General features: G+C 37.5%; 1 protein-coding gene across 1 annotated transcript; it reads left to right on the top strand.

Annotated features, from left to right (window-relative positions):
• The first annotated feature begins 322 nt into the window (after positions 1-322).
• On the top strand, positions 323-7,652 carry LOC137982952 (uncharacterized protein CXorf65 homolog). Its single transcript, XM_068830119.1, has 5 exons — positions 323-589; positions 755-841; positions 926-1,042; positions 3,602-3,676; positions 5,615-7,652. Exons 1-5 carry the CDS (start codon positions 565-567, stop codon positions 5,767-5,769), a joined length of 459 nt encoding a protein of 152 aa, XP_068686220.1. The 5' UTR covers positions 323-564; the 3' UTR covers positions 5,770-7,652.
• Positions 7,653-11,023: the final 3,371 nt, after the last annotated feature.

Here is an 11,023-nt window from a genome sequence, read left to right as displayed (position 1 = left end):
TTAAATTATAACCTCAATCTGCATTTTACCCCCGGTCTGCAGTCTGCGTTTTACACTGACCGGTCTGGGGAATCGAACCCGAGTCACATTAGAGAGAGGCGACACATGCTCTCACCACTGAACCAACATTGCACCCAAAAAAAACATCCGCAACTGCCGATTCGCAGATTTACAAATAGAAAAAATGCCAAAGGTAGTATGTCTTCTCAAGAATATCAAACATAGCTTCATTTCCGAGAGGAAATTAACGAATTAATTGATTGCCGATGTGTTGTCGTGATCACTTTGTTAATGAAGCCTCGCTTTCGGGTAAAAGTGTGTCAGAGCGTGACATTTGTTAATTAATCAATATTGCAGTGTTGCCATTAGCACGATGTTATTGTTAAACAAAATCGTAAAATAGCATAATAATTGCATGAATGACTGCAACCAATTGATCGATGTCAAAGGCTTACTGTCGCAAAACAATGAGTTTGCGATGAAGTCACTTAGCAGACGAAACAACCAACAAAAAATTTAACATAGCTTCTAGCTTCACTTTGGAATTGCCTAATTACGCACAAGATGTTTATAACTGTAAGGTTTGGAGGTAAGAGTTGATCTCTTTTAAACAGACCATGGCGAGTTAAATTCCGCGTTTCCGCGTTTGACTTCGTGACATCTTTCACAGAATGACAGATCATCATGTACGTGTGTTTGCGCACACACAACCTCACGACATTTAATTTACTCGTTTTTATCTTACCTTGTTTAGATTGTCAAGAAGCCCTTTTCAACCCAAACTGTGTGATAAAAGTTCTTTTAGAGGATATAAAAAAGAGATGTCGTCGTGATAGAGAAGGTTTGCCACACTTTCGTTTAATTGTTTGGGTTTGTTTTAATTTGATTGATCAAATCTCTCAGGCTGTATATTCTTGTTTTTCAGAACTCATAGACTTGTCTGATGAATCGGGAAATCTTAAAAACCTTTTAGACCATAAAAGTGAATATGCGACAGATCTACTCAAAGCTAGGCATTCCTTTATACTTATAAGACTTGACAGTAAGTTTTGTAATGCTTCATTAAAATATTTGTGTAGCTGCTCTATTTAACTTGGGATGTTTTCAAATAGATTTTATTTTTGCTCTCTGAGCGACAAAAGTAGTTGAGACACTGAAGTGGAAAGACCACAATTTGGAGAAAATCATCTTAATGGTACATTTTCGACGTGCACCAATACCCCATCACCGATTCAAAGTTGATAACAGGGGAGGGGAAAGGGTTAGATGGAAATATTAAGGGAGCAATTTTTCTAAGATTCATATAAAGGCGAAATTGTCTCAACCCTTTTGTTGCTTATTGTTTATACTCATAAGACTTGACAGTCTTTGTCTTAAAATTGCTCAATTAAATATTTGTGTAACTGCTCCATTTACCCTGGGATGTTTGACAGAAAATGGCATTTTTTTTGGATGTCTTCAATTACCTTTTTGATTAAACAAACAAGAACGATGATGTTCATGATGATGATAATATGATGATGATTTCTGTCTTTAAGATTTTAGTCTTTTTTTGCACTTTTCGAGATTTCATTCAGTCTTTTATAATATTTATATCTTAACCTGACAGATCACGAGCAAGGCATCGCATAAGTTGTGAGTTGTTTTATCTGCATCGTCAATATAATCAAAATTGTCACCATCTTCATTTATCATAAACATGGGCTTCTGTCATAAATCAGTAATCATTTTGTGGTGACCAGCCACTCCCTCTCCACGCCCCTGTTTATTAGCATTATTTTGTCGAGTGATAAAGTTGGGTAGCATTAAATTATGTTAATTAATGCATGTAATTAATAGTACACACTCAATTTGGCCAGCCTCATTGCTGACGTCTTCAGCACATGTGCTTAAGGGCCCACAGACGGATTTTTCGTGTGTTGCTAAGGAAGTGAAATGTTACTCCTGGTAACTGACGTCATCATATCGTGAGCTGACAAGAAAACCCACTTATAAGCAAAAGTCACCGAACAAACTGTTGTTTCCATTGAAGGTTTTTCCTCGCCCTTCCTCGCGCTCGTTCTCAGATCAACTGCGCATGCGTAAACGAACTGACTTCTGGTTTGAGAAAAAAGCTAAATTTCTGGCGGTTTTAAATTGAATTATAATTTTTTTTACATGGCACGTTTCACCCCCAAATACTGAATATAGCGAAGCATTGATTTTTTAAAATCATCTTTTTTGGAAAAGTTACGGGTATTTCAGTATCGTTTATGTCTTTAAAAAGAACATTTTTCAAAATAAAAAGAAAACCATGCTTGGCTGGATGAAAAAACGAATACAAGTTATCAAACCATCGATTAAATACCAAAATTGCGTAGCACGGAGACAAATTTAGAGTTTTCTTTTATTGGTCACGTGACCATGGGCGCGGCATGATGACGTCATATTTAGGGTCATTGGCTTACAAAAGTTGGAAACTGACCAAAATAATGCCAAATTCTCTCAAATTACTTAACTATTACATCCTCAGCAACGCACCCAAAAAAATACGTCAGTGGGCCCTTAAGGTAACTCAGGTGTTGGACCATCTTTAGCAGTAGGCTTTGCCCCCAACCCTCCCACCCGGCGCATGTCCAAGCTTTGGCACTATCAGTAGTAAATTTTGCGGTTCTTACTGAACCAGATGATGTCCATTACAGAAAGAACTAAAGCAAATACACTGAATTACTGAGACCCAAATTTGGTGAAGGATACTGCAAGTTTACACAGAAAATATCAAATTTAGTCTTGACCATCGAATTTATTATATGGGTTGAACATTTTGAGTTTGATCGTAGCACGAGTCAAGTTCTAGCCCGAGTCAAGCTCGAGTCACGAGTCAAGTTCGAGTCAAGTTAAATTTTCCTTTTTTTTTTAGTAGTTTTGTTTTTAATTGCTGTGTGAAAATAATGTACCAGAGGTAATTAGGCCTAATTAGGTCTTTTTAGGCCTAATTAGGCCTAATTAGGCCTAAAGAAAAGTACCCTAAACATTCTTGAAAGCTAATTTTAGGCCTAATTAGCCCTAAAAAGACCTAATTAGGCCTAATTACCTCTGGTACATTATTTTCACACACCAAGTAAAAACAAAACTACTAAAAAAAAAAGGAAAATTTAACTTGACTCGAACTTGACTCGTGACTCGAACTTGACTCGGGCTCGAACTTGACTCGTGCTACGATCAAACTCGAACATTTTATTCCATGCACGAGTTGTCTCCAAAAGTTATCTATTTGCATGCAGTAGGTTCATAAAACAAAGGAAATTCCAATGAGTAATTCCACTTCCACGGCATTGTTTCTGATTCCTGCATCAGTGCTTTCGTGAGAGTTTGCCCATGCACAGAGACATGAAACTCTCCCTTTAACTGCATGTCAGGCCTGGGTTGCTCGAAGCATGGTTTGCACTAACCAGTGTTAAATACCATGGAAGTCTAGAGGTTTTGATACCTCTTAACCAAAGGTTTGCACTAACCAGTTGAGGCTTCAAACAACTGGCCCCAGGTGAACAAACTGCCCCTTAGTAATGCTGCTAACAACTACTTTTTTGGTGATTCTTTGGCAAACCTCGTTTTTTTTCAGAAAAAGAAGGAGAGCAAGTCTTCACATACACTCCATTGCTAAATGACATCAGGACAGTAACATCCACATTTCTGCGTGAGTATCACCATCTGTTAGCACAATTAAAATTCGAAGCTTTCCATAGAATAATAAAAATTAACTTTATTTACCATAAATGTCAACTGCATGTATTTAGCACTGGAGCACTAGGTAATATTATTGGAGACACTGCACTGAAATCAAGTAAGTCAAATTAACTCATAGGTTGGTTAAATTGAGGAGAGGGGAAAACTGGAATAGTGGTGTCTGGAGAAAAACCTCTCACTGCAGAGTAGTGAACCAACAAACTTAAAGGGGCTATGTCACATGAAATGATGTAATTTCGTGATATCCAAAATGCCCAAAAAATAGATTGAAACATTGCAATGAACGCTCAAAACTATTGAACATAAACGAAATATAACAAAAGAGAAGAAAAGCATGGATGGACACAAATGGACAAGATTGAAATGGATTGCATTTGAGTAATCTTGAAAAAAGTTGGCCTGACGTTTTTCAAGTTTATCGCAAATCGCCTGGATAAAGGCCGTTTTTGCTCAGAATCATCTTGTTGGTGATGTAAGGATAATTTTATTAGTAAAGGAATTCCACATTTCCATTTTTTGAGTTTTAAGGCGGGATAAACTAAACATTTCCCCTAAACACTCTAAAATAACGTGACATAGCCCCTTTAACCCACATGTGATGCTAAGTCTGGGGATCAAACCCAGGCCACATTGATGGGGGGCAAGTGATCTGACCACTGTGCCATGTAAACCTCTGTCTGAATAGGGACCTTAAGCAAGGACGACGACAACCACGACGAGAACGCCACATAACAGTAGGTTTAAATAGCAAAAACAATATCTCTGCACACTCTGCACATGCATGTTACATTTTAATACATTCCTTTGCTGTTCTCATCTTGACAACAACATGAAAATGATAAAATTTGATGTCGTGTGGAGTACGAGAGCACCTGACGATGAGTTTTCAATTTTCACTTTAAATATCCACACATAGATTCTTGGAATATGCATTCGCACTTTCCAGCCTAGCGACTTGGAGGAATCACAAAATTATTACAGTAACAGCAAATGGTATTTTTAGACAATGTTCTCATAGCCATCGTCGTCCTTGCTTAAGGTCCCTAATGATGTAAGGACAACAACATCAAACTGGCTTGTAACATGTTTACTTTCTTAGTCTTATAGTTTAAGGATTTATTTGCATCCCTTAACAGTTATTTCTAGTCACGGGAATTCATTTGTGAGGCGAGAGGGACCTTGCTTAGAAATACAGTAGCTAGTTGTGTTATTTTATGAGACTCTGCTTAGCTGAACGGTTGGTTAATCCAAGAATTCCACACACTTTAAAGCAAAAACAAATCGAAAATGGTTCAGCGTTGTCTGTACTCTTATCGACAATGATATTCGTCATCACATTAGTCAAAATGTTGTGGACTCACCAGGCGCAGCCGAGTACAGACAACGCTGAACCGTTGTCTAGACTCTCAACGCCAAAGAAAGTTTTTATTTCAGAGCGTGACCAAAATCATGACTTAAAGAAAGAGCAAGCGTTGTCTATAACTTTCTCGCAATATGATTGGTTTATTTTCCAAAATGAGCGTTCCTGATTGGCTATTACACTGCGTGACAAAATGACGCGAGCATGACGTGTACAGCATTGTCTAGACTCTCATCGACAACGGCAAATTAGCCAATCAGATTGCGAGATTACAAGCAATTGTGGTAAAATTGTATTTATATTCTTCAGTTATAATTTATTAAAATGATTATTGTTCATTGCTTAAATGAAGGTTGAAACTGTATGTGATGACGTGGGGTTTATTGTGTCAGACAGCATATGCCATTTACCTGTGACTGTAAAATAGTGTGGTCAGATCTAAGACTACAAGTTCAGAAATACTACGAACCTAGTTTCAGGTTTATTTCTTCTAGATAACACACTACAATGCGATATTCCTTTTTGTAGAACATCTTTCCAGGCCTCAGAGCAGTCAAAGCAGTGTATCTCCTCAAAGTCGCAAAGAACGACGGAAATCAAGCGGCAACTGGACAAAAGCCAGAACAAGTCTTGCATTGAGTGGTGAACTCAAGAAAAGAGGAAGAACAAAGAAGTCTAATTGATGTCCCTTGTCAGCCTTAATTTTATGGCATTCATATATTAATGAATGTTAAAATGTACACCTTTCTTTTAGCATAAGTGATAAACAGTATTAGTATATACCACACACAGTCTGATTGGCTAGCTTGAATAGCAAGTACCATGGAGAAAATTGAAGTGGCTTCCCATTTCTCTTCAGTTACCAAGGAGGAAAGTATTAAAGAGATAATAATATTATTGGGAAAATTTGTTTGATAATAGAAGATCTATGATCTTTATACATTCAGGTAGGAAGTATCGTAATTTGAACTGAATTTCCACTATATGATTTATTGATAACTACAATCTTAAAAAAAATTACTTTGGGACACTTCAAGGAGCAAGGATGGCGCAGGCCGTTAGTGCGTGGCCTTGGTGCAAGAGGTCCTGAGTTTGATTCCCAGATCTCACATCCTTGTTTCGACTTCTTTCTGTTATGTGTAGCTTAAGTAGCTTTAAATTCCAATAAAACAGAGCACTGATCGAGAGGGGGGTTTAAAATGAGAACAACGTCAACCTCAGGTTTGTTAGTTGAACTACTGTTATGAGTTATCAATGTTTAATATAATGGTTACTTTACTTTTTTTACACTGCTTACACTGCAAGGTTCACCATCCCTCTAGTGGGAACACTGAGGGTCTCCCAGGGGTTTTGGGGAACAAGGGAACATGGCTTATTATTTGAACTGGGGAATAGGGGAACAAAGACAAAATATCTTAGGGAACAAGAGAACATAAACCATTTTTGAATGATTTCCATTTTTAAGTAATTTCAGGAACAAGGGAACACTAGCAAATTTTTAAAGGGAACAAGGAAACAAGGACTCCCCTCCCCGGGAGGCCCTCAATATTACACCATTAAACATTATAGTTGTGTTTTCAATAAATTGTACAAATTATGTTTACTGATGTTTCCCTTATAGGCTCTTTGCTTTAACATAAATCAGCAGCAACTTGCCCAGTTAAAAGGGCAGTAGGCTTCAACTCTACTCCCATTTTTGATAACAAAGCATGTTATAGAACTTATTTATATATTTTTGATAGCATAGATATTATTTTATAATTTACATCACAGGTGTGTTTTATTCAGCTGCCATTCGTTTTGAAATTTGTTGTTCAATAATGATAATAATAATTTTTTACAAATTACAATAAATCAATTATTATTATAATTATGATAATAATGAACACTTTATTTAAGTCTCAAGCTTAATTTGCTGAGCACAAGTGCAGTGCTTTACTAATAGGCCATTTTACAGTTGTATGCTCAGTGACCTGGCCTATGAATGGCTGTGAGGCTGCCAGTGACCTTACATTGATAAAGACCTCACTGCTTTTATCATGTAAATTGTGTCATTGTAATTCTAATTAGTCTACATTAATATTCGAAAGATACAAAGGTTTGTATCAAAGCAGGGTCAAAGGCAGCCTCGCTTCCATTCTTAGGTCAGGTAAAATGGTCTATTTGGAAGACAAATTAATGGGAATACAGGTAAATCAGAGCAAGAAAATAAAAATACCTGAGTAGACTAGAGATACAACAAACTCAACTTACGGTATATAAAAAGTTGAGTCCGGGCCACTGTGCTTTTAGGACTTTTACCACTCTGCCAACTAAGAACACTGTTAGTGATCTTTGGAATGACTATCATTGGACGTTCCTGATTCTGAGCATGCACACTATAAAGAAACATTTGGCTTTCAAACATGATGCACATACTCACACAAGCACTTTGCCCAAAAGGAAATTTCAGTAAATATTGCAGATGGCCCAGGCTCTAAGGGCTTGTGTTGCGAGTTTTAGTCGGTATGAACCAGTTAGTCTAATAAAAAAAGAAACACTTATGTTTCAATTAGTTGTTTTGCAATTACTTGTATCTTTTTGATCTTCCCTCTGTTAGCTGGGTCATTCTGTTTATTCAAAGCCCCAACAGAATTCCTATCTCTCTTTACTGAGACACTTCGTGCTGCAGTTGTTGGCATTAATGTACTAATAATACCTTTGCAAATTAATATATGAGTTGTTTACATCATGAAGCGGAGTTAGGCGTTTCCGATACTCCTATCATTGAAGGAAACGATTTCCACAAATTCAGTATACAAAATTCATCAGAGTGCCTTGTTTTAAAGTATGTTTTGATATTGCTTTTCGGCAAATGGAAAAAAAATTATTCTAAAATACTGATCTCTTTTGAGAACTTCCTTGACAGCTTTTTGCACGAAGTTTCCCTTTTCCTTTATTTTTGGTGAAACGCATATTAAATTATTATTTTAAACTTTAAGTTTTTACCGTTTGCTGGAAATGTAGTTCAAAACCTTTATGTTATTCTAAAGGATCACTATATACTGTACAAAACATGGCCCCCATGTCCACGGACCACCCCTGTGGAGCCGGTTTATGGACCCCTTCATGGTCCCCGTCCATGGACTACCTCTATAGACCTCTTTCATAATGGTGGCCAAATAAAATATTCTTTTGGTTTAATGATAATAAGCCTTTGTAGCCTCACTACAACGTTGTTCCAAAATGTCGTAGTAGGTCTAATTAACATAAACACAAAAGAATGTAAAGGTGGTTGCCATTTATGAAAGTGGTCTATGGACCACCCCTCATTTTGTAAATTCAGTACGTTTACAAGCAGAAAAATCTTAAGATGAAAGAGAAAAGTGATCCTATAATTGTAGCACTTATCTGGACACAAGCAGGAGCCAATGACTCCCATACTAAGGCTATGTCACAGCATTTCTAGAGACCAATCTATTTTTAGACTACGTTTTCCACAAAAAACGATGACAGTTCTGGTTCAGTGACACTATGAAGTCAAGTTAAGTTTCTTGTGATTGATCATCGGGCTCCTGCGGGAGTCTCATTTGCGGGAAGACGCCGTGACAGGAATACTTCTTAGGTATGGGCCACTGATTTAAGCAATTATTGTCTCTTTAAGACACCTATACCACCTATTTGGTGGCTCCAAAGGGATTTGTCTATAACCTGCACTGCAAATACACATTCATTTTATTTGAGTCCTTCACCGGAACAAATGAGCCCTACAAACTGACCCTCTCCCAACCGGCTTAGTGACTTCATAGCTCAGCTTGTAGAGCCATGCAGCGGCATCACAGAGGTCTTGGGTTCGAATCGCGTTGGAGCCACCTGAATTTTTTGAGGAGTGCGTGTTAGGATTACTTCTCTCTTTCGTCTAAAGATTTTTCTGATTGTAACTTGAGGGGTGGTCCACAGGGATTGTCCATGGACCAGGTCCATGAAGGGGTTCAAGGACCGGATCCATAGGAGTGGTCCATGGAGCTGGGGTCAATGTTTTGTATACATCCTTACACATAGGTGCCATGCCTATTTTATAACTCTGTGCATGCGGCGAATCATGGTTATATGTGGCAATCCATTTAATTTGGGTAATGACTGGAATGGACACTCCAAAATCAAGTGAGACACTTTGTGACACATATACAGGTGGAACATTTGGTGACCTTAAATAGCAATTGACCAAAGCAGAAAACACCATAATACTCTTTGCTTGTCCCCCGAAATTTTGGGTTAGACTTTCATATACCGGACTAAAATGGCAGAGGACAGAAGAACCATTGTTACTCCAATTAGGCCTTGCTCATAATTAGGTATTGTTATGTTCACTTTCTTCTTTTGTCTGGTATAGGAAATTTTGAATAAGCATTGTTTTTGTTTTCTCTTAGGACCATTGTTAAGTCCTAAGAGAAACAGGAAACAATGATTAGGCAAAATTTGGGGGGACAAACATTTAGAGTATTATGCTATTTTCTGACTTGGCCAATCATGACCTGACAACCTCAGTGTTAATGCACTTTGGCAAATAAACAACACTCTGTTTAGGCAGAGAATACCTGCTGGGTTAGGGACTGATCTCTAGAGATTAGGGTTAAGCACTGACTTGAAATGGTTAGCTTTCATAATTGTTTTAGTGACACTATATAAATTTGTTAAAAATTGCCTCCCTTGCCAGCTACCAAACGTTGGTACAGTGGATATGGATATAGACGTGACTCCAATAACCTGGGTTTGACTGTTCTTTGTATACTCTTTCCACATATTTTTTTTTAACTTAGTAAAACTTTAGGAAGACCCTTTGGCACATTACATACACAAAACTAATATTATCTCACCTTATTTTGGAGTATCCATTCTAGTCACAACCATTTAATTATTTTGTTTTCAGTTAAGACGTCATCTCGTTCCCAGGGTCCACCCTCTTCCCTCAAGAACAATGTGACCTCTTCTCTAAATTAACAATTATCGCTAATTCCTAATTTGCTTTGAATTTACTTTATTGTTAAGTTAGGACACTATGCCCCAGGACTTGTGGTAGCAGAGAAACTAAGGAAAATAAAAATCATATCTGTGGATTGGATTTGAACCCAGAGTTTCAACTCTATATGTACCACTTTTTTCCGCCTGACCACTGAAGATCAAGACAATGCGCTCTCAAAAAAAAAGATTATTTAAGTCTCCCATAGAATATCATTGCTGGTGAGTAATTAGGCCTAAACTAAATTAATAAGGCATAAGCTTTGATGTTAAAATGTTTCGCCCTGACGTGAAGTTTCGTAACCAAACTTTTTTGTAGTGTTTAATACTGTTTGTTGCCCAGTGATAATACAGCATTATCAAATAGTGTTAAAATGTTATCCCTGACAGCAGATTGCGTAGTGGTGGTCAAGTTGTTAGGTGACGGATTAATCAACATTCCCAGGTTTGAGTCCTAGTTCCATGCACTTTTTAAAAATATATGACCATTTCCCATAATCCATATCAAGCTTTCAGTCTTCTAAATTAAAGATAATAGTAAATTCAGAGCAAAGTAAGAATTAACAATAATCGTTAATTCAGAGATAGAAAATGGGTTGCTTGGGAAAATACTCCTTAATGGAGGGAGAGAGAGGCCCTTGGGAATGAGGTTGACCACCTAAAGCCGATGATGATACACGGTTCAACATTTGTTGATCAACAAATGTTGCAACTCTTGCTCAACAAATGTTGAACAGTGTGTCGTGTCACGTTGAATGTTGAAATATGCACGTTGAATGTCGTTGAACGATGTTGAACGAAAATAGAGAGCAGCAACCAGCTCTATTCCGTCAACACATTTGTGCAACATAGTTCAACATTTGTTGAGCAACAACTGTTGCAAGATGTTGAACCGTGTATCATCGGCTTAACGTTCAAGTTTCGTATAAGGTAGTACGC

Source organism: Montipora foliosa, chromosome 13 (assembly GCF_036669935.1).
Source record: "Montipora foliosa isolate CH-2021 chromosome 13, ASM3666993v2, whole genome shotgun sequence".
In the NCBI taxonomy this organism is placed as follows: domain Eukaryota; kingdom Metazoa; phylum Cnidaria; class Anthozoa; order Scleractinia; family Acroporidae; genus Montipora; species Montipora foliosa.
This window is presented reverse-complemented; position numbering and strand designations above follow the sequence as displayed.